This window comes from Acaromyces ingoldii, assembly GCF_003144295.1.
Source record: "Acaromyces ingoldii strain MCA 4198 unplaced genomic scaffold FA10scaffold_8, whole genome shotgun sequence".
NCBI classification, from domain to species: Eukaryota; Fungi; Basidiomycota; class Exobasidiomycetes; order Exobasidiales; family Cryptobasidiaceae; genus Acaromyces; species Acaromyces ingoldii.
This window is the reverse complement of record NW_020290254.1, coordinates 463,492-484,161: the sequence shown is the minus strand read 5'-3', so window position 1 is coordinate 484,161 and position 20,670 is coordinate 463,492. Positions and strand designations below refer to the sequence as shown.

The 20,670-nt window shown below is 59.6% G+C and overlaps 7 protein-coding genes across 7 annotated transcripts; 4 read left to right on the top strand and 3 right to left on the bottom strand.

Annotated features, from left to right (window-relative positions):
* Window positions 1–45: 45 nt before the first annotated feature.
* FA10DRAFT_304529 (phosphoglycerate mutase-like protein) lies at window positions 46–2,189 on the bottom strand. The gene is made up of 3 exons (XM_025525367.1): window positions 1,276–2,189; window positions 1,065–1,208; window positions 46–997 (listed from the first exon to the last, which is right to left on the bottom strand). Exons 1-3 carry the CDS (start codon window positions 2,047–2,049, stop codon window positions 236–238), a joined length of 1,680 nt encoding a protein of 559 aa, XP_025374325.1. The 5' UTR covers window positions 2,050–2,189; the 3' UTR covers window positions 46–235.
* A 263-nt stretch (window positions 2,190–2,452) lies between these two features.
* Window positions 2,453–5,074, top strand: FA10DRAFT_276514 (zincin; the record flags this gene model as incomplete). Its single annotated transcript, XM_025523323.1, has 3 exons — window positions 2,453–2,479; window positions 2,555–4,259; window positions 4,332–5,074. The coding sequence occupies 3 exons, from the start codon at window positions 2,453–2,455 to the stop codon at window positions 4,994–4,996; spliced, it is 2,397 nt and encodes a 798-aa protein (XP_025374324.1). The 3' UTR covers window positions 4,997–5,074.
* Window positions 5,075–5,189: 115 nt separating this feature from the next.
* On the bottom strand, window positions 5,190–7,397 carry FA10DRAFT_256442 (hypothetical protein). The gene is made up of 7 exons (XM_025519806.1): window positions 7,090–7,397; window positions 6,826–7,027; window positions 6,706–6,749; window positions 6,496–6,643; window positions 6,263–6,419; window positions 5,697–6,184; window positions 5,190–5,624 (listed from the first exon to the last, which is right to left on the bottom strand). Exons 1-7 carry the CDS (start codon window positions 7,125–7,127, stop codon window positions 5,613–5,615), a joined length of 1,089 nt encoding a protein of 362 aa, XP_025374323.1. The 5' UTR covers window positions 7,128–7,397; the 3' UTR covers window positions 5,190–5,612.
* A 772-nt stretch (window positions 7,398–8,169) lies between these two features.
* On the top strand, window positions 8,170–11,616 carry FA10DRAFT_269731 (hypothetical protein). Its single transcript, XM_025522861.1, has 3 exons — window positions 8,170–8,468; window positions 8,543–8,616; window positions 8,701–11,616. Exons 1-3 carry the CDS (start codon window positions 8,382–8,384, stop codon window positions 11,366–11,368), a joined length of 2,829 nt encoding a protein of 942 aa, XP_025374322.1. The 5' UTR covers window positions 8,170–8,381; the 3' UTR covers window positions 11,369–11,616.
* Window positions 11,507–12,447, bottom strand: FA10DRAFT_269729 (SMAD/FHA domain-containing protein). The gene has a single exon (XM_025522860.1). The coding sequence runs from the start codon at window positions 12,408–12,410 to the stop codon at window positions 11,613–11,615; it is 798 nt and encodes a 265-aa protein (XP_025374321.1). The 5' UTR covers window positions 12,411–12,447; the 3' UTR covers window positions 11,507–11,612.
* A 141-nt stretch (window positions 12,448–12,588) lies between these two features.
* Window positions 12,589–15,274, top strand: FA10DRAFT_195425 (hypothetical protein). Its single transcript, XM_025518401.1, has 5 exons — window positions 12,589–12,853; window positions 12,934–13,414; window positions 13,482–13,534; window positions 13,589–13,976; window positions 14,033–15,274. The coding sequence occupies exons 1-5, from the start codon at window positions 12,775–12,777 to the stop codon at window positions 15,021–15,023; spliced, it is 1,992 nt and encodes a 663-aa protein (XP_025374320.1). The 5' UTR covers window positions 12,589–12,774; the 3' UTR covers window positions 15,024–15,274.
* A 250-nt stretch (window positions 15,275–15,524) lies between these two features.
* FA10DRAFT_304523 (acetyl-CoA synthetase-like protein) lies at window positions 15,525–20,069 on the top strand (the record flags this gene model as incomplete). The annotated part of the gene is made up of 4 exons (XM_025525366.1): window positions 15,525–16,528; window positions 16,591–16,729; window positions 16,789–17,166; window positions 17,230–20,069. 4 exons carry the CDS (start codon window positions 15,525–15,527, stop codon window positions 20,032–20,034), a joined length of 4,326 nt encoding a protein of 1,441 aa, XP_025374319.1. The 3' UTR covers window positions 20,035–20,069.
* Between the last annotated feature and the right edge of the window lie 601 nt (window positions 20,070–20,670).

The following is a 20,670-nucleotide window of genomic DNA, read 5'->3' as shown; positions in this document are numbered from 1 at the left end:
CAACCAACACGCGCTCAGACAAATGCTCCTCCACTGTCACTGGACCACGGGCTGGCAGGACCATCAGACAGAAGTCTTCTTTCTCTTGCTCTCTCTTGCTCTCTAAAAACGTGATGTAGGATTACAGAACAGGACGAGCTGCGTTGTACGAGTCTATCAATGACGCTGCCACGGCTGGCTATTTCAAACTGTATGCGAGAAGTTTCTCTAAGAAGAAGAAGGAAGAGGGGAGAGATCACTCGTCGTCGTCGACCCGGCATGCAGACTCAAAGTCTTTGTACTGCTCCATCCTCGCCTCGACGTACTCTGCAAAGCGCTTGATCGGGCACGAGTGTCCAGGCCCATCGTCACAGTCGTCCATGCGCTGCACCGCGCCATTGACGACGGTCCTGATGTAGTCGTTGCCGCCCCGTGCGCCCCGTTGATGCTGCTGCTGCTTTCCCGCCTCATCTTTCCCAGTTGCTGCCGCCTTGCAGTTCATCCGCTCAATGGCGACGTGCCCGAGAAAGGGGAGCACATGCGACGTCTTCCAGATGCGGTCCTTGGCGATGCGGTCCGTCGGCATGGCGCCCACCTTTGTCTGGTTCCACAGGCCCAGCGCCACCAGCGCCACCGGCGGCTCCTCGCGGTGGGTAAAGTAGACAAACATCTTTTGCGTGCTGTGCGTCGAGTTAGGTGGGCGGTCCGGGTCTGGCAGCGACGGGTCCTTCTTGCCCCGCGTTTCGACCCTGTCCTCGGCCTGACGATCATCGTGGTCATCGTGGTCATCGTTGTCATCGCTGCGGCCGCCGCCCTGCGAGAGGAGATTGTGGGTCGACGTGTTGAGCCAGTGCACGCCGAGGTACGGCGCGACGGGGCTGGCATAGCCGACCATCTTGTGGTAGATGAGGTCGTTCCAGTAGCCAAAGCTGTGGTAGTCGTCCTCGGACAGGATCTTGTACGAGCAAAAGTCGCTCTTGCCCACGCCCTTGATCACACTCTCGTATCCGCACAGCATCTGCGTCCGATTCTCACGGTCAGCTTTCGAGACTGCCAAACGCAGGTGAAGGGTAGGTTTCACTCACGGCAATCGCAATGACATCCTCGAGGCGGAAGTCAAAGGCTGGAGCGAGGGACCGGAGCCGCTCGAGGGGAGCCTGGCCCCACACCTCGAGCCAGGCGCGCGCATCGGGCTTGCCCGGCTCCTTGGAAAAGGCTGGGCACACCTTCTGCAGAGAGGGAAATGCCACGTCAGCTTCTACTGCTGCTATTCAAAAAAAGGCCAGTGCCACCCACATGCGGCGTCAGCGAGGCGGACCAGTCGGCATCCTTGTTGGGCACCTCGACGAGCTCGAGGTACTTGCCGTCGCCCTCGCCGTCGTCGCCCTCCTGGCGGTGGGGAAAGGCGCCGCGGATAAAGGCCTTTGCGGTGCCAATGTCGCGCTCCGAGCTGGCGCTCCAGACCTTGAACGGCGTCTTGACCTTGCTTGTGCTTGTGCTCGTGCTTGTGCTCCTGTTCTTGCTCTTGCTCTTGTCGGGGCCCGGGTGGCGCGGCGGGAGCAGGTGCGGGTACAGCTTGCGGAAGCGCTTGCCAAAGTCGTGGGCGTCCTGCTCGCCCGGGCCCGTCAGCTGCTCGAGGTTGTCGTCGTTGATGGGGCACTCCCAGTCGCGCAAAAAGGACAGCGCATTGTTCTCGTCGTCGTTGCTTCCGCTGCTGCTGCCAAAGGCGTCCCTTGCCTCGGCGACGCGCTCGGCAAAGGGCCGCATGTAGTCATCCCACTCGTCGTCGTTTGCATAGATGCTCGAGTGGCGGATGAGAAAGGCAGCCGAGGTCACTGTGCAGCCGGCGGGCGGCTCGATGTTGGCGCCGGGCGCATCGTGGTACGGCGCAATACCCGAGCAGTGCTCCAGGGGCCCCCACTCCGGGTGCGGCTCGCCCTCGTGTCCGTTGGGAGACAGTACCACCTGCTGAGGTGCAAAGAGATGGCCCGGCGCACCCGTCACCAGCACCGCCGCGCCCAGGAGGCTCAACGCTCTCGCATACAACGGCACTGTGGCAGTCGTCCGCATCGTCTCGTCTGTTCCGTCCGTGTCGCGGGCTCGTCGAGGTGATGGAGAACGGACGGGGGAGCGTTGTGCGCTCGCTCGATCTGGCTAATCCACTTCTTTGTCACTACTACTTTCTCCCATCCATCCATCCATCCATCCAGAAAGGGAACGCAAAAAGAAAATCAAATAAATTAATCGCCCCTTCATCTGCATCTCATCGTCAGCGCAAAAAACACTTGGGTGGAGAGAAACAAGCCACAGATGGGGAGTGAGAAAAAAAAGCTGCTTAGGTAATTGCTGCCCGTCAGTGCGCGAAAAGTCAGCAGTCGGCCTTCAGAAAGTTGTCAGATGTGATTTTGATTTTTTATCTCTGCTCTGGTCAAGAAGAAGAAGAAGAAGACGAAGAAGGAAGAAAGAGGGCGCGATGAATGTCGGGAGATCGCTGCGCGCCGTGCTTCGAGCGGGGGCGCGGAGAGGGCAGCGGATAGGAGCGGGAACGGCAGCTGGTGGTGTTGGGCGGCAGCAGCGATGGCTGGCGACGCCGGCGTCGTTTGCGACGGGCGAGGCCGAGGCCGACACGAGGGAGCTGCGCGCCCTCTTTGATGCGCCCCGGCCGCCACCGCACCAGCCCGTCGCTGGGCCTTCTTCTTCCTCTTCAGGCGCATCGAATGGCCTCTTTGGGTCGCCCTCGCTGACGTCGCCCCAGTCCTTTCTCGACCTGGCCCAGCGCACCCTCGTCCGGGCCCAGCTGCTCGTCTCGCGCATCGCAGACGCACCCGCCCATGGCGAGGCCGAGATGAGGCGCGTGGTCCGCAACTTGGACCGTCTCAGCGATCTCCTCTGCGGCGTCATTGACTGTGCCGAGCTCGTCCGCAACGCACACCCCGACCCGGCGTGGGTCGACGCCGCCAATGCCGCCTACGAGCATCTCTGCGGCTACATGAACGTCCTCAACACCCACACCGGCCTCTACACTGTCCTCGACAAGGTCATCTCCACACCCGCGCTGCGCGACAGCCTCTCGCCAGAGGCCCTCGCCGTCGCCATGGTCTTTCTGCGCGACTTTGAAAAGTCGGGCATCCACCTGCCCAGCGCAGCGAGAAGCCAGTTCGTCCAGCTCAGCGACGACATTCTCGTGCTTGGACGGCACTTTCTGCAGGGTCAGCCTGCCGCGGGGGGACAGGCGGCAAGCGAGGAAGAGGCGGAAGAAGAAGCAGCGGCAGCATCTGTAGAGATGCCCGTGGAACTGCTCCAGGGCACCCCGGCGCCAATCCTCGATGCCCTCGTCGCCTCGTCACCGGGTGGCGGCAGCAAGGTGCTCCAGCTCCAGCCCGGCTCCTGGGAGCTGCAGGCCATCTCCAAGTATAGCCCCAACGAGGCTGCGCGCCTCATTGCCTACCGTGCGCTGAACCGAGGCGCAAAGACGCAGGTCAAGACGCTCGAGGCGCTCCTCCGCAAGCGCGCCCAGCTGGCCCAGCTTACGGGCAACGAGAGCTTTGCGGCCATGACGCTGACGGACAAGATGGCGCGCAACCCAGCCAACGTCGATGGGTTTCTCGGCTCCCTCGCTGCACACCACCGGCCCCGGGCGGAGCGCACGCTGGCCGACCTGCGCGCGCTCAAGCAGGACAACGGCGAGGTGACGGCCTGGGACCGCGACTACCTCGCCGAGCAGCACCTCCGCACCCTCGGTCGGTCCAGCCTGGCCTCGCTGCCCATCTCGCCCTTCTTCAGCGTGGGCACCGTCTTTGCCGGCCTGTCGCGCCTGTTTGAGAACCTGTACGGCATCCGGCTCCGCGCCAGCCCCGTCGCCGAGGGCGAGGTGTGGTCCAAGGACGTGACGCGCATGGACGTCGTCGAGGAGGATTCCGGCGTCATTGGCACAATCTATGCCGACCTCTACGCCCGGCCGGGCAAGCCGCCCAGCGCGGCCCACTACACGGTGCGCTGCTCGCGGAGGACCGACGACGACGACGCGCTCGCCGACTACACCTACGGCTCCCTCGACGAGGGCCGCCAGCGCCTCACGGTCGAGCAGGGCGAGGGACAGGGCCTCGCACGGGCGCTTCAGGTGCCCACGACTGTCGACAGGGCTAGCGGACACGCCTACCAGCTGCCCGTCGTCGTGCTCCTCTGCGACTTTGTCCGGCCGAGCCTGCAGACGGGCCCGAGCCTGCTGAGCTGGCACGAAGTCGAGACGCTCTTCCACGAGATGGGCCACGCGATCCACTGTTAGTCATTATCCCGCTTTGTATGCTTGTATGCTGACACTAGAACCTCCCTTCTTTCGTGGCTTTCTCCAGCCATGATCGGACGGACAGAGTACCACAATGTCTCGGGCACGCGCTGCGCCACCGACTTTGTCGAGCTGCCCTCGATCCTGATGGAGCACTTTGTCAGCAGCCCCGAAGTCGTCGGCCTCATGGCGCGGCACCACCAGACGGACGCCGCGCTGCCCTACCACCACCTCACCAACCACCTCCGGCTGGCCAAGTCGCTCGAGGCTCTCGACACCCACCACCAGATCCTCCTCGCCTCGCTCGACCAGCTCTACCACTCGCCGCTCGCGCTCCAGGACGACTTTGACTCCACCGACGTCGTCCACGACCTCGAGGCGCGTGTCGGCCTCGTCCGCGCCGCCCCGCGCGCTCAGGACGCCGGCAGCGGTGGCATCGCGTGGCAGGCCAACTTTGGCCACCTCTTTGGCTACGGCGCCACCTACTACTCCTACCTCTTTGACCGCGCCATTGCCGCCCGCGTCTGGGCCCGCGTCTTTGGCGGCGGCAAGGACGCGCTGAGCCGCGAGCAGGGCGAGCGCTTCAAGACAGGTGTCCTCCAGTTTGGCGGCGGGCGCGATCCATGGGAGCTCCTCAGCGCCACGCTGGCCGACGACGAGATTGCGCGCGGCGACCACCGCGCCATGCAGGAGGTTGGCCGCTGGGGCATCTCGGACCTCGCTCAGCGCTAGGAAGAGAATCCCCCCCAACCCCACTTCATCCTTTTCCCTGTGCCCATAGTCTGCTGCTTGCTTGGAACAATAGAGTGCATCATTCTTTCTTGGTGGGATTCCGCGTATATAAGAGGGAAGAGAGGAGTGAGACAGACAGGACACAGAGACAGACAATAGACGAAGGAGGCCCAGGCGAGACAAAGGAGGGCGAGGAGGAGGGGGAGGGGGAGGGAAAGAGGAGGAGGAGGAGGAGGAGGAGGAGGAGGGGAAGGAGGAGGAAGAAGAGATTAGGTAAAGGAAAAGGTAATGACAAGCTTGTCAAGACCGAAGGCGACGCGAGCGGCTAGAGAGTGCTGTGAGGTGGTTGTAGAATACGAGCAAGAGGAGAGGCGTCTTTGGTAAAAAAATGTCGTGGTGCCGAGCGCCGAGGTGACTTCTAGAGGGGGAAAAGTGGGAAAGTGGTAGTAGTAGTAGTTGTAGTTGCCGGCCAACCCGGTGCTTGATGCATGTCCCTTCGTCCCGTTACCTTGTACGTGTGTTTTCTCTTCTTTTTCTTCTTCGCTTCCTTGGTTCCCTTGGTTCCCATGAGAAAGGACGCCGATGCCGAATCTTTCCTCCGATTTCTTCTTTCTTCTTACTGCCCCGCCTGCCAAAGAGAGTCATATGCTCTTGTCAGCAAGCAGCTCCGATCATCACGGAAAAGATCAAGAATACTCACCTGAGGGGGGACAGGCCCGGCGCTCTGTCCTTGGGCGTCGTCGATGTTGTGGAAGTCAAGGATCTCGCTGTACATCATCACTTTCCACGTGTCGACGGGCAGGTCGGCATCGTTGAAGCTCCAGTCAAAGGCCTCCTCTGCCTCTGGCTCGTCGGTGGGGTCGTGGTAGGGCGCCAGGTAGGGGTGCGAGAGTGCCTCTGCGGCCGTGATGCGGGTGCGCGGGTCAAAGACGAGCATCTTCTCGAGGAGGTCGAGCGCCTGCGGGTCCTGGTTCCGGAACTTTTGCGAGAATGGCACGCGCTCCCGCTTGGGCAGCGACTGGACGAACCGGAGCGTGTTCTCGCTGCAAATCGTCTGAATGACCTCGTCCGGGGGGGTGCCCAGGAGCTCAGTGATGATGGAGAATTGGTTGACGTGGTCCTTGCCGGGGAACAGCGGTCTTCCCTCGAGCATCTCGGCAAAGATACACCCAGCACTCCACACGTCGACTGATGTGTGCATGCAGAGTCAGCTTCACTCGATCTTTTTTCAAACCGCCGCCTTGCTGGTCTTTGTCCAGCACTCACCAGCCACATCGTACTTTTGCCACGTCAGCATGATCTCGGGCGCTCGGTAGTATCGTGTGCTGACGTAGCCCGTCATCTGTGGATCCTGGATTCGCGCCAGGCCAAAGTCGCAGATCTTCAGGTCGCAATTCTCATTGACGAGGATGTTGCTCGGTTTCTGAGAGAAGAGTCGAAGAGAGAGAGATCAGAGTCTGACAGCAGCATCAACAACGACAGGAGCAAAAGCCACTCACCAAATCACGATGCACGACACCGGCCGAGTGGACGTACTTGAGACCACGGAGGATTTGGTACAAAAAGTACTGGATAAACTGCTTCTCGAGCGGCCGGCTCGTCAGCAGTCGGTGCAGGTCGGTGCCCAGGAGCTCGGTGACAAAGTAACTGTATGGGAAGAAGAGTCTTAGTCGCTGGTATGAAGAAGCGAAAGGGGCAACAAGACGCACATGTCCTCGAGTGGCGAGATGAAGATGTCGGACAGCGAGATGATCTGCAATGGACAAAAGCACCGCTCAGCTTCTTGAGGTGTTTCCATCACGATGAAGGACAAGAAAGACAGCACTCACGTTCTCGTGTCGGATGTGCTTGAGCAGCTTGAGCTCTCGGTACGTCCGCTTGGAGAGGACAGGGGTGCTGAAGGGCTTCATGATCTTCTTGATGGCCACCGAGGCGCCTGTGAGCTGGTCCTTTGCCGAGCACACGAGCCCAAAGGCACCCATGCCCACGGGTTGCAGGTCCACATAGCGTGTCGTGACCTCGAACACCGTCCTGGAGTCGGCGCTGTCAGCTCACCCTGCCTGCTTTCCTGCCTCTGGCGGCCTGGCTCTCACCCAAAGATGCTTAATCTAGCAAAGTCTGCCGACGCCATCTTGTAGTCTCTGTATTCTCTGCGATTTCTTTCGCTCCTTATCGGTCGTGGTGACAGACCTGTACTCTTGCTGAACTGAGCTCAATGCGGGGTTCCGTGTTCTAGGATCCGGCGGCGGGGCTGTGGGAGCGCACAAAAGTGGTGTGAGCCGGACCTCCTAGAAAGTATATGTGGAACTCCCTTCTGCAGCTGAGGCTGCGAGTAGGAAGGCGAGACGCCATGGAGGTTCCCCCTTCAAAGCCGAGTTTCTATGCTCTCCGAATCTCCGCGAGGGCTATTGCGCAAGACCATCCTGCGACTTTTGCGCGGAAACAAGGACTAATACTAACCTTGGCGGCGATGCAGACCGGTGACGAAGCCTTGACAGCTGAGCAGTGTGGGTGTATGCCAGAAGAGCGAGGCCCAAAACCCGAGGAGACAAGAAAGGAAAGAGAGAGAGATGTGTGTGTGTGAGTGTGGAAGAGGTAAGGTCAAGGAAAAGGCAAAAGATGATCAGAGGGTTGGTGCGCGCGCGGATTCAATGTTGACGAAGCTGGCTCACTGCCCTTCTCCGCCTGGGCCTCAATTTAGTCCGTGGGTGGGTGGGTGGCCCTTCCCTCACGTTTTGTCTCTTTTGCACGTAACCCTGTGTATTATGTAATGTTTTCCCACTACCCTCTTCGCTTCATGCAGGCAAGACCAGCTTCCATCTTCTACAAACAGATTTAAGCCCGCTAAGATTGAGACGATGAAAAGAAAAAAGGCAGAGACGAACCGGGCCGCTCCACGCCACGGAGAGCTTCTTGTGAGCCATGATGCAGATTTGCTTTTGAAATAGCGAGCGAGCCACTTTGCCAGAGATCCCGGAGAGTGGGTCGCGGACGCGTGCTCGCCGCGCGTTTGTGGCTTTTCTTTTCCCCCTTCTCATGGTTTCCTTCGCCTCCCTGGAACTCTGACGTACTTTCACATATGCAAAAAGAGAGAGATTCAATAGTGCGAGTAGCTGTAACAGCTATGTGGAAGATGGTTTTGCCTTTGGAGCGTGGGTTTGCCTCCTGTCCGCCGTCTTGCTCAGAGTAGAGGAGTCGTTGTCGTCACAGCCGTCTACCTCCACGTGGCTTAGAATCACGTTCCGAAGGCCCGCCGGTCGAGGCTAGTAATAATACCAAGGAAGGCCAATGCGGGCTGGGGTTTCCAGAGCTTCTTCGACTCCTCACTCGTTGCGAACCGCGCCGATCAAGGACTAGAGGCGAGAAAGAGACGAAGGTGGGCAAGATGAGCTCGGAAGCACCAGCGTCTGCTCCTGCTGCTGCCGTTGCGCCGACCGGGCTGCAGCCGAGCGCCTATGCTGATGCCTTTGTCGTGAGTGGAGCAGGCAGGCTGACGTGGGGTGAAAGCATCCATCGGAGGACTGACGTTGGGGCTATGCTCCAAAGCGAGGACCGCCCCGAGAGGGCGTGCAGCGGATCCAGACCCGGCTGCACAAGGCAAAGGTCCTGACCGACGAGCTGTGAGTGCCAGTGCCTCAAGCGTCTGTGCGTGTGGCTTAGCATCATGGATGGGAAGCTGAACAAACATGGCAACCGACATGCAGCGCAGACTACTTTGCTGCACGCCGCGAGCTTGAGTCATCATACCTCAAGGCGCTCTCCAAGATTGCCAAGCGCTCCTTCCTCTCGGACCCGTCTGCACTTGGGCCTAACTTTTCGCCCGTCTATGAGCGACTCGTCATGGAGATCGGCGAGCTGGCCAGCATTCACGGCGAGCTCGAGAAGAAGCTCGAGTCCGAGTGCGAGGTCGCGATGCGCAGCGCACCCAACCGGGGCGAATGGGGGAGAATCAAAGACCACGACGACAACCTGGCGAGCACCTTGAAGGAGATCAACACGCTCGAGTTGCAGCTGTCCAAGGACCAGAAAAAGGCCGAGATGGCATCGTCGAAGAAGGCAGGCCAGGCGCACCAGAAAGCGACAGAGACGGAGCGAAGCCTGAGCCAGACGATGGATGTCTGGGAGACGGAGTCGCCATTCGCGTTTGAGGCGTACCAGAGAATCGACTCACAGAGGCTCGACCTCATGAAGGAGATTGTCACCAAATTTGAGACGGCACAGAGCGACGCAGCGCAGCGACTGATGCAGGTCACCGAGCAAACGATGCAGGTCATCCTCAACTTTGATCCCCAGGCCGACATGCAGGAATTCGCCCTTCGCAATGCCACTTCCTCGTCTCGTCCTGCTCGAAGAGATGCCGCTGCAGCCACCACCACTACCGCCGCCGCCAATCAGAGCACGAATATGCGTCCTTCGGCCCCTTCGTCGGGACCGCCCGCCGCTGCGGCGACGTTGCCGACCGGAGGGAGCGACGCATACAGAGGCACAGGGACCAATGGCGTGTCTGAGTTTGGAGCGGTGCGTGCCTCGTCTGCCTCCATCCACTCCTACGATCGTCCGGGCACGGCCACGACCGAGACACAGCAGCAGACAACGCCTAGCCGCCTTGGAGGCAGCACCCTCAAGAGTGCCCTCACTCGCTTTGGAAGGGGTCGCTCGAGCAAGAATGCCAACGAGAATGCCACTTCGACGTACGGAAACCTGGGTGACCAGACGGAGTCTTCGATGGGACCGCCTGCCTCATCCTCGACTCCTGTCCGAAGAGGGACCCGAGGAGGTCCAGGAGGAGGAGGAGGAGGGTTAGAAGAACAGAGGAGTGCCGACTCGTCTGCCTACTCAGCAGCGGGCTTGGGCGCTGGAGCGGCTGCCGTCGGGGGCGCTGCCGCAGCTGGCAGCCTCATGGCTCCCCTCACTCCTTCGCGGAAGCAGTCGAGCTCCACACCTGCGACCACGGCACCGCCTCCTCAGGTCGACGCCGAGGGCTTCTCAATTCCGCCACCCGACAGAAAGCCATGGGAGTTGGGGGCTGGTGGCGCACCAGCGGCAGGTGCCTCGCTGATGGATGGCGACGACGACGAGAACGAGTCTCGGGACCTTTCGACGGACGCTGGCATGCCCAAGATGACGGGCATGAGCATCGCCCCGCAGGCCATCTCTGAGAATGCAGAGCAGGACCAGGCGGCGCTGGAAAGGATGCGCTCGACGCTGCTGACTGCTCGGTCTCCCGTGGTGGCCCCACAGCGAAGGAATACGACGCGCCGAGACCGTCGCGATGTGCGCAACACGACTTACAACCCCGGTCTCACCCTGCCGCCTGGTGTAGGCGAAGAAGACAAGGCAGAGACGGGCGCGACGGCACCGGTTGCAGCGAGTGGCGGCAGTCAATTTGGTCTGCCCACTGCGAGCAGCCCGATGAGCCAGCCCAGCGCATTCATCGGCTCACCAGGCGTGGGCGGCGACCGGACGCAGAGCATCATCTCCATGTCGTCCGCCAGTGCGGCGCCCGGCAACCCGTTCGACGGATCCGCGCCCGGGCTGCGCGCCAGCATTCTCGAGCGCGTCAATGTCCTCTTCACGGGCCGACAAGTGACCAAGATCATGGTCGTCGGCGAGGTGTCGGTCTCGCTGCGCGATGTGGCCGCCTCTCGCGAGCCGATCCACATTCGTCTCGAGTCCTTTGAACAGCTCGAAAAGGCGGCGCCCAACCCAGCCTTCCTGCAGCCCATCGATGGAGACCGACCCGGCGAGTACAAGCTCGACGTGGGTGCGCTTCTAGATCAGGGCAACCCTGCAGCGGCCATCAAGCCCGGCTCGGGTGGGCAGGCAGTGCTGCTGCAGTACAAGGTGCACGTCTCGGAGTCGAGGCAGGCAGAGTACGTGCCGCTGGATGTCTCGACGCAGTGGCGCTGTGAGGCGCATCAGACGTCGATGCTCCTCAACTTTTCTCCAAACGCCAGCTCGAAATTGGCGACCTCGGTGGTGCAAGGCCAGGACGACGGAGGGATGCCTGCGTCGTTGCAGGATGTCAGCCTCACCGTCGACACCGGCCCGAGCAACGTGACGGGTGTCATGTCAAAGCCGTCTGGTACCTGGTCGGCCGAGCAGAAGCGCATGTACTGGCGCCTCCCAGAGGATGTGGCCCTGTCCAATGGCATCGTCGGCGGCTCGGGCGCCGGAGCGCCGCAGAAGATCTTGGCCAGATGGCAGGTCGATGGCCAGGGCCAGCCGCAGCCGGTGCAGATCCGGTGGAGGGTCCCGGGCCGAACGCTGAGCTCGCTCGGTCTCAGCGTCGTGGACGAGTCTGCGTCCGGTCTCCGATTCGATGCCGTGTCGAGACAGACCGTCTCGGGCAAGTACATTGCCAATCCCTAAGTGGACAAGCTTTGCTATCCCCTTGGTTGCCCCTCTTCCTCTTCTTTTCCATCCCGTCTCGTTCCTCCTTCCTTCGCTTCCTTACCGTCGTTTCATCTTAATTGCTCTCCCAACCATTCCTCCTTCGCTAAGCCCTTCCCACTATGTTTGCAGACTTGAATTGACTGGGGAGATTGCTTGTTGTAGCTACAAATACAGGAATGGAATTTGAGGATTGGATGCCTGAACGGAGAGACATCCGCTGTCAGTCTTCAGCAAGGAGCACGTACTCTCTCGAGCTTGCGCCGATGCGCATCGTGTCTCCGTTTCGCAGCTCGTAATACCTCGACGCAGGCACTTCTGTTCCGTTTACCGTGCAGCCGTTTGCTGAGTCGAGGTCGATGAGAAAGGGCTTGATGGTGCGCTTCTCGTCGCCAAACTCGTTGCGCTCGATGATGTTGCGGTACTGAATCACGGCGTGCTGCTTGGATGCGCTGGGATGGTCGATGGGCACGTCGGCGACGGTGTGGTCGCGGCCAAAGAGGTAGGCCGACTGGCGAGAGATGTGCAGGACGTCGACTTCGCGGCCGTGCTTGAAGACGTAGAGGCGCCACTTGCGCCGCGGCTTGCGCGCATCTGGCGGCTCGTGATACTTGAGCGCGACGCCGGCCTTGCTGTTTGACTCGGCCGCGAGCAAGCCAGAAGAGGAAAAGTCCGGCGCAGACGATGGGCCTGCATCTGCCTCGCCGCCTTGGTCCTCCTGCCCCTCACTCTCCTTTCTATCCTCGGACCGACCGTTGGACCGGTGGCGGCGAGGCGGTGGCGAGGAGCTGTTATGTCGCGCGTAGTAGGCTTCGCGCTCGCGCGCGCGGTCTGCTTCGAAGTTGCGTGGCGAGCGCGAGCGGCGACGAGGAGCGTCATAGTTGCGCGACCCTGGCTCATACCGTTTACGCCGCCCTTCGTCTTCGTCATGCCGGCTGGAACTGCCCCCTCGTCTTCGGTATTCACTCTCCCGGTCGCTTTCCCGCGCCCTGTCCCGGCCCCCGTCCCTGTCGCTCGGCATTGTCGTCTACTGCTGCTGCTGCTACTCTTCGTCGTCGTCGTCGTTTGAATGCGTTTAGGAACGCGAGGAAGTCAGAAGATCAGTAAAATTCCACGTGCGTGAAATAAGCAGTGGAGGGAGGCGCCAAAAGAAAGGAAAGCTGACAAGTGGGGCGGCGCGAGCGGGCGGGCGCGCGAGACAAGAAGAGAGAGGGCGCGGCGCGCGCGTCAATTGGTCGTAACTTTGGCTCTCTTTTGGTGTTGGTCTTTGAAACCACGGCGACGCCCATCACCCACACCGCCGGAGCAATCCCTTTCGAAAAGAGAAGAAAAGACAACCACAACGTGAGAAAAGACAGGTGGTAGCTCTACACACGGATGGACAGATGAAGAGGCAAGCTTCGGCGGTCCCATTGAGGGAATGCGATGACGAGCGTCCGCAACCGCCGGCGTCGCGGCGCTCCGGTACGTTGTTTGGAAAATCGCAGTGGCACCTCTGACGGTCTACTGACATCGCCTTTGTTCACTCACTGCCCGTTAAAAAGGTCCCTCTTGGTCGATCGAGAAAGAGTTGCGCTTGGGGACGGAGCGGACGACGAGAAGCCAGGGCAGGAAGCCGCACGAGGAGCCGGATAGGGGCACGAAGCGTGACGCGCCGAGCTGCTCGACAAACGTGACGAGCAGCGAGCAGAAGCCGGCGTCGAAAGAGAGACCGCGACCTACGCCGCTCGCTTCTATCAAGAAGGAGAAACTCCGGAGAGCAGAGGAGGAGGAGGAGGAGCGCAAGAAGAAGCAGAAAGCGCCGCCCGGCCCCAAAGTCATGGGCGAAAAAGGGCAGGGCGATAACGATGCGAGAGAGTCTGAAAAGAAGGTCGAGGATGAAGACAGGATCATTTATCTCGAGCCATCGAGCCTCAGGAGAGTGACGGAAGAAGAGCTCAAGAAGGAAAAAGAGGCCCTCGAGCAGTTCAAAAGGGACAAGGTCGAGCTCCTCCGAGTCAAAAAGGAGATTGCCAACCGCGCTGCGTGAGTGTGTTGTGCATGCGTAGCACACAGCATAGTGTGACTCACTGCCGTTATTGGGCTGTAGCAGCGGTGCCAGTGGCACGACGAGCTCACAAGGGCTTTTTCCGACCAAGGCAAGAGGTGAGCAGCGGTGGGAAAGACAGCATCGCTTTACAGTAGGTTGACAAATATCAGGCCTCGCCGAGTGTCCCTTTTGCTTCAAAGCGCTGCCCAGGAAACCCTCAAAAGAGCTGATCAACAAGCTGCAGTACTGGATTGACCAGAGAAACAGGGCAGGCAAGGATCTGTCCGCGACAGACACGATCGAAGATGTCTGTTTGCGACACATCGGCGAGTCCGAAATCCTCCCCGAGGGACACAAGCGGGGATGGCCGAGGGAGCTTGACGAGCGCAAGCTCAGAAAGAGGCTCGAAGGCCACCTGTCGATAATGCAACGCAGGATCGAGGAGCCTGAGTCGAGCGAGTGGTTCATCCGGGCGAGGGAGGAAAGGAAGAGGCTAGGCCGTGCGGCCGACGATATTGGCAATCAGATGCGCGATCTCGAGGACTCGCAGGCTGGCTAGTGAGCACCGCCTGAAAGACAGAGAGGGAAGGAAGCTAACCCCATCCGTGTCGCAGTTATGGCGAAGTGGGCTACGAGGTGATGCGCGGATTTCTTCTGAAACGATTTGCCAGCCGAGATGACTCGCCGCACTGGCTGGGCAGCCCGGAAGTCGCAGCAAAGCGGCGGCCGCTCGACTCGTCGTCAAAGTTCATTGACAAAGTCCTTCTACCAGAGCTCATCTGTCTCGTCATACGCGAGGACCACGGAGGCGACATGGCGATGCAGGAGGCCGAACAAATTCGAAGAGAGAGCATCCGCTATGGTCACCTTGTCTTTCCTTCGAGGCCCGTCGAAGGGAAGAGCATCGACGATCATGACAGCGACGACGAAGTAAGGTCCTGCACGCCGCCAAGCTCGCAGAAGAAGCGCAGCATCAAGCCTCCCAGGCCACACAAGGTCGTAAGCCAAAAGCAATCGCACAACATACGGCCCATACCTCTGTCGCAGAAAAGGAGAGAGGTGGAGGACGAGGAGGCGCCCTTGCTCGCATCGTCATCGCAATCGATGCCCACTGCTTCATCATCATCGTTATCGTTGTCGTCGTCGTCGTCATCCTCGACCTTGGCTCCATTCAGCAGTTGGGACCCATTGTCAAGCACGCCTCAAGCAATCTCTTCCTCTTCGCAAGAACCAACGCCTTCGCTACAGGCAGTATTGGAATTTGACGCAAGCCCTAGGAAGCGACAGAGGCTCGAGTCCCTACCGCTGAGCCAGGACTCTTCCATAGCAATCCTGTCATCCAGGAAGCAAGTCGGTGACGCCACCATGAACATCGCCGAGGCATCTACAACCGTGTGTCTTGTCTCTGACGATGACGACGATGAAGCCAAGGGAGAGCCAGCCCAGCAAAGGCCAGCGAAGACGACCCTCTGTTCGCGGACGTCGAGCGTCAGGTGCAAGCGAGAACCTCAGAGGACGATCCTGTCGCACACCTTATCTCAGCCAAGCCCAAGCGTTGTCAAGCACGACCAGTTCCGCGTCACTGGCTCAGCAGGCACGCTGTAGTGGCACTGAGACGTTGCATACAAGTATCCCTTCCTACCGTGGCCCATATATCTCAGAAGAAGATCGTATAAAGATCCCAGCTTACATTGTAATTTGTAATCGACATCAACCAGGACGCTTGTCCCATACACAATCACATACCGTCAGTATCTCTGCGTCGTCTTTACTTCTCAAAGACCCAGAAAAGGCGCACAAGGACACTGCCTCGAGCAATGAGTGAGAATGAGGATGAGAGGGGTTTGCTGGTCCTTTCGGGCCTATCCGGGACCCGGGACCGCGAAGCCAGCAAGGCTGGGCGTAGGACGAGGCGAGAAGAGACCGTGTGAGCGCGCATTCAAGCCCAGCGTCGAGTCGAGCGCAGGAGCGGAGCACAATCCCTTTCCCACCCCGTGAGCAGCCGTCTTTTCCCCCCGTCGCCTCTCTCTTTCGAATTCTTTTTTCTTTTGTGTTGTTCCTCTTTTTCGCTTTTTCTTCTTGGTTGCCAGAGGAGAGAGACGAGCGATGGAGCGACAAACCGATATCGGCGTTGACGGGGGCGCTTCTGGCAAGGGCACACCGACGAGAGGTGTGATTGCTGATGCACAAAGGGGAAGCGCTTTAGCAGAAGCCAGCTCAAGCGAGAGCGAGCTGACGGTGAAGCACCCGGAGGAACACGACGACAATGACGACGACGACAACGACGGCAGCAAATTTGACCGTCGATCAGGCGAAGGACGCAGGGAAAAAGGCGACAGGCAGAAAGAAGACGGAGGGGAAGAAGGGCCCTCAGCATTTCTCCTCTCGTCGCTCCTCTCTTGGTCGGCTCTTCACAATCGACATCATCCCTTTCGTCGCGACCTCTATCACCTCCGACCGGCTCCTTCCTTCCCATCATCTTCGTCGTCGTCCTCGTCACGTTTAGGTACAGAGACGGAGGCAGCGCCAGTAAAATCCGATTCGCTCGAGGTAGGCAGCCTGCTTAGCTCGGCGCAGCTGACATGGAAAACGACAACGTTTGGTGCATTTGAGCGCCTAGTCGATGGGGCCATGCGCTGGCTTGGCCTTCTGCGTATCGGTCGACGTCACACAAGCGCTGAAGCGTCACACCGTGGCCTCGTCGTACTCATGCTCGCGTCCAACGATGTCGTCTCGACCGCAATCTCCTTTGGCCTCATCAAAGCGCAACTGCCAGTCTTTCCCATTGCAGCGGCTGAGCTGACGACAGACATCGTAGTGAAGATGCTGGACAATGCACGCATCGGACTGAGAGTCGTCGAAGACGAGAGAGACGAGGCCGAAGGTCAAAAAGAACGAGTCGTGGCCGTGCTGTACAGTGCAATGTACACGAAGCAGGCCAATGCGCTTCGGGAGAGGTGGTATGCCGACAAGATCACGTTTCAGCCTCTCTTGTCCTTCAAAGAGCTCGAAAAGGAGTCGCAGCAGGATTCGACAGCTCCCCTTTCCCAAATCAAGAAAGAAGATGTCGATGTCGATTCGACCTGTTTGTTGCTCCACTCCAGCGGGAGGTGAGCATCTTCAGCAAACTGATAGTAGCGGCGAGAAGGAGCTGAGAGAAGCAAACGAGCAGCGACAGGAGCGTGCCCGTCGTCTGTCGATATACGCACAGAACCATCGTGGGCGCAGCCAAGATGACACGCGACGAAGAATACACCTGGCTTCCCAACAGCTGTGGCGAGACAATCCTCGTCGATGCACCTCTACACACAGTGAGCCTCGAACGCCACGGTACTTTGTTTGCAAGCTGATTCTGAGCAATGCTCCAAAGGTGCTCGGGTGGACGATGGGACCTCTTGCCGCGCTGTCGGGAGGCCGAGTGCCTGCATACATCCCTACCGGCCCAACGCCACGGTCCAAGGTGGTCGTCGACCTCGCCCAATCCTGCCATGCTAGCCAAGCACTTTTGACCACGAAGCAGCTCGAAGAGCTTCATCGCAAGCCGGAATCGGTCAGGATCTTGGCATCACTACGCTGCGTGTGGTATTCTGGTGCCAAGCTCGCTTTGGGGGCCAAGATGCGCCTCGAGCAGGCCGGCGTGAGGCTCCTCTCCATGTACTACGTCACAGAGGCAGGTCCATTGGGTATGACGCACCAGACGCCAAAGCCAGGCACCGAGCCCTGCTCGGGCGAATGGATCACGCTGAGGGTGAGTGTGAAGTGGAAGATTCTGCTCACTCGCTTCCTTGCTGAGCTTGACAGTGTGGAGTAGAGCGACCTCGAATTCTTTCTCGACTCCGTGGGAAAGGACGCAGAGGGGAAGAAACTGCACGAGATTGTCGTCCTGGACACGCCTGGCATGAAGCTCAATATTGACGATCGCTTCGGCGTCTTTCGGACGGGAGATCTATGCGAAATCATGCCGTCGTCTTGCAAAGAAGAAGATGAACAACAGCCTCTCCTCACCGTCAAGATTCGAGGCAAAAAAGAGGGACTGCTGATCCTCACAACGGGCGAGTCGATTCAGTGCGCACCATTTGAGCATTGCGTCGAGCGGCATCCGCTGGTCAAGCACTGTATCTTGTTCGGACACCTGCGAGAGCTCGTAGGAGTGCTAATCGAGCTGGAGTCGAGCGCCGACGGAAGAGACGAAGATGTGATGCAGAGCCTCTACCCCACGATTGACGCACTCAACAACGTCATGCCCACGTACGCCCGGGTATTCTTCCCCGACATGATTGTCCTAACCGATTCCTCCCGGCCTCTCCCGCTCACACCGAGAGGAAGCGTCTGCCGGAGCGATGCGCTGGACCTCTACCAGGCCGAAATTCGCAACGTGTACGGGACCGTCTTGGGGGCCGCCACTGCCAATGCGCGCATGGTCGACGGGACTGTCAACGGTGGAACAGCGGCAGGAGGTCACGAGGCGACACCGTTAGCTGCGTTGAGCCACACCGAGATCATGCGCTTTGTTTGCGAGACCGTTCTGGCCTACATAGAGCCAAAGTCATGCCTCTCGCCGAATATGTCGCTGCTTGAGCTGGGGTTGGATTCTCTGCGCGCCTCGCTGATCCGCGCAGCGCTCGTTAAAGGACTGGAGCACGCACTCGAGGCTGGCTTGGGAGGGCCACAGAGGTCGATTTTCGAGCCCTCAAACCTGCCGTCGAGCTTCTGCTTCGAACATCCGACGATTGCGGGCCTCAGCACAGCCCTGGAGAGATTCACGTTTGACGACGCTGGACATGCGAGGGAGCAGGTGGCCCTCATGAAACGATGGGTCTCAATGTACTCGCTCCGTGAGGTGAAGACGCCACTGAACGCTACCCGTTTGCAACAAGGCAAACCTACAAAGGGACTGAGGTCCAATTCGCCTCTAGCCCATGATTCGTTTCTCAAGCTCAGCATTGGCGGCACCAAGTTCGTCGGCGGGGCCAAGTCGCAGCAGGGAGGGAGCCGCCTCTCGACTGCTTCGAGCTTTCTCTTTGGTAGAAAGAGCAAAGCGACGGTGGTGACGACCGACGACGCGCTTACGGCCAGCGACACCAACAAGAGGCGATCATCGCTCTTCTCCAACGCGCAGGACCTGCTATTCGCAAGCAAGAAGCGTGGAAGCATCGATGTGCTGTCTGATGCAAATATCGAGACTTTGTCGTCTGGGAGCAAGGCTGGCCAGCGGCCAGCAGGGGCAGCAGGCACAGTGTTCGACAGAGTGTCGAGTAAGCTCGCCAGCGCAGCAACACTGCGCCGAAAAAGGCGAGCAAGCCGGGTCCTCCTCTTTGGAGGTTCGACAGGCGCGCTGGGGTGCGCCTTGGTCGAGACGCTCGTGCCGAGGTCGGACGTGTCCCGAGTTTGCATCCTTGTCAGAAGAAAGGCTAATGGATGGAACGCTCAGCAGAGGCAAGTGGAGTGCATGAAGGCCAAGTCTCTCCATCATGCGCCCGCGCTCGATCCCAAGGTCGTCTATCTCCTGGTCAACGGTCTCGAAGGCGCGTCGAACGATGAGGAAGACGAGGATGAAGTCGAGACATTTGCACGGACAAACAAGGTAGACACCATCATTCACGGCGCCTGGAGGGTCAACTTTAGCCAGCCGCTAGCCGAATTTGAGGGACTCATTCGAAGCGTAACTAGGAGCATCAACGTGGCGAGGCGATGCGGCGCCAAGCTCGTCTTCATCTCGTCCCTGGCCGCCGTCGCGAGGGCAGGAGAATTGGAGGAAAGTAGCCTCGGCTACAACGGCGGCGAAGGAGGACCGATCTCTTCAAATCAGCCTCTGTACCTTGGAGAAGACGACTTGTGCCCGCTCGAGTGGGCCGCTGGAGGCTATGGCGCGAGCAAGGCCGTCGCTGAGCGGCTCGTCTCGGGCGCCATCAGGGCCGATCCATCCTTTCGCGGATTCACGATCCGACTCGGGCAGCTCATGGGAGACAGTCGGACAGGCCGGTGGAACGCAAACGAATGGGTTCCGATTGTATTGCGATCTGCGGCTCACATCGGAGCTTTCCCGTCACACGAGACCCTGGGTCCCGTTGATTGGCTGGCCGTGGACCAAGCGGCGGATATCGTCGCGACTGTTGCGCTTAGCTCTCGCTTGCCTTCGCCGAGCGAGACAAACGTCGTAAATGTGGCCCATCTTCGAAAAAAGCCGTGGAGTGCGGCCGTCCAGGCCTTTTCCAATCATCTTCCACGACACGTCAAGATTGTCACGCTGGACGAGTGGCTGGAGAAGCTCAAACAGGCCATCGAGGAGGAACGTGAGCGCATTCAGAGCGAGCAGGTCGCACGGGATGCGGTGTCGGGGCTGATGACGAGGGAGGAGGTGGAACGTGCGATTCGCGCCAAGGTACCTGCCGTGGTCCTCGTCGGTCAGTTTGAGCAACTCGCGGGCCTGGTTCGAGCAACTACGCTCGACATTGGCGAGGCCGCAAACGGGGTGTCGCTCGACGCGAGTGAAGGGCTGGGACACCGAAACGAGGGAGCGACACCAGGCCTGGCTGAGGGTAAGCTGGAGAGAGCGCGAGCTTTCGACTCTGACTTGGCGAAGCTCTTTCTCTCGAGACTCGCGCCCTCGCCTTGAGTAGGTGCGCTGATGCTGCAGCTGCTGGTACCATTGTAATATGATCTCATTTCCATGGTCTTTCGCAGCACCATTGTATGGGGCTCCGCAAACTCTAGACTGGGGTGCGTTTGCATGTGCAGCAGGAGAGAACGGACGAGAGCTGATTGCGGGGCGCGGACCCAAAGCCGTTGCTCCTCTGCTGACCCGTCGCGTACGTTGCGCGCCCCTCTGAGGCACTGCGGGGCGATCGCAGATCGATTGCACTAGGGCTCGACGGCGCAAAGTCCGACGGAACGCAGCCAGGCGCGCGATTTCCCGCTAAAAGTTGCGAAGTTTTCGCCGCCCCTCTTCCGTGTTGGTATTTTTTATTTTTTATTTTTTTGGCTCCTCTTCATCTTGGGCTGCCTGCTGCTGCTGCAGGCGCCGCGGCATATCTCTCCCCTCTTTCTCTCTCGCTCGCCCTCTGGTCTGTCTTTTGCAGTGACCTGCTTCTATTTTGCGCACCTGCCCTATCAGTCTTCTTCCTCGTGGTCCTGACTCGGCTGGTCCGTTCCTGCCTCATCCACCCGACCCTTCGCCCTCCTCTTCCCCACATCCTCGCTGTTGTCTCCTCCTCGAAACGTTTCAGAGGATCTGTTCGTGCCAGAGGAGCTG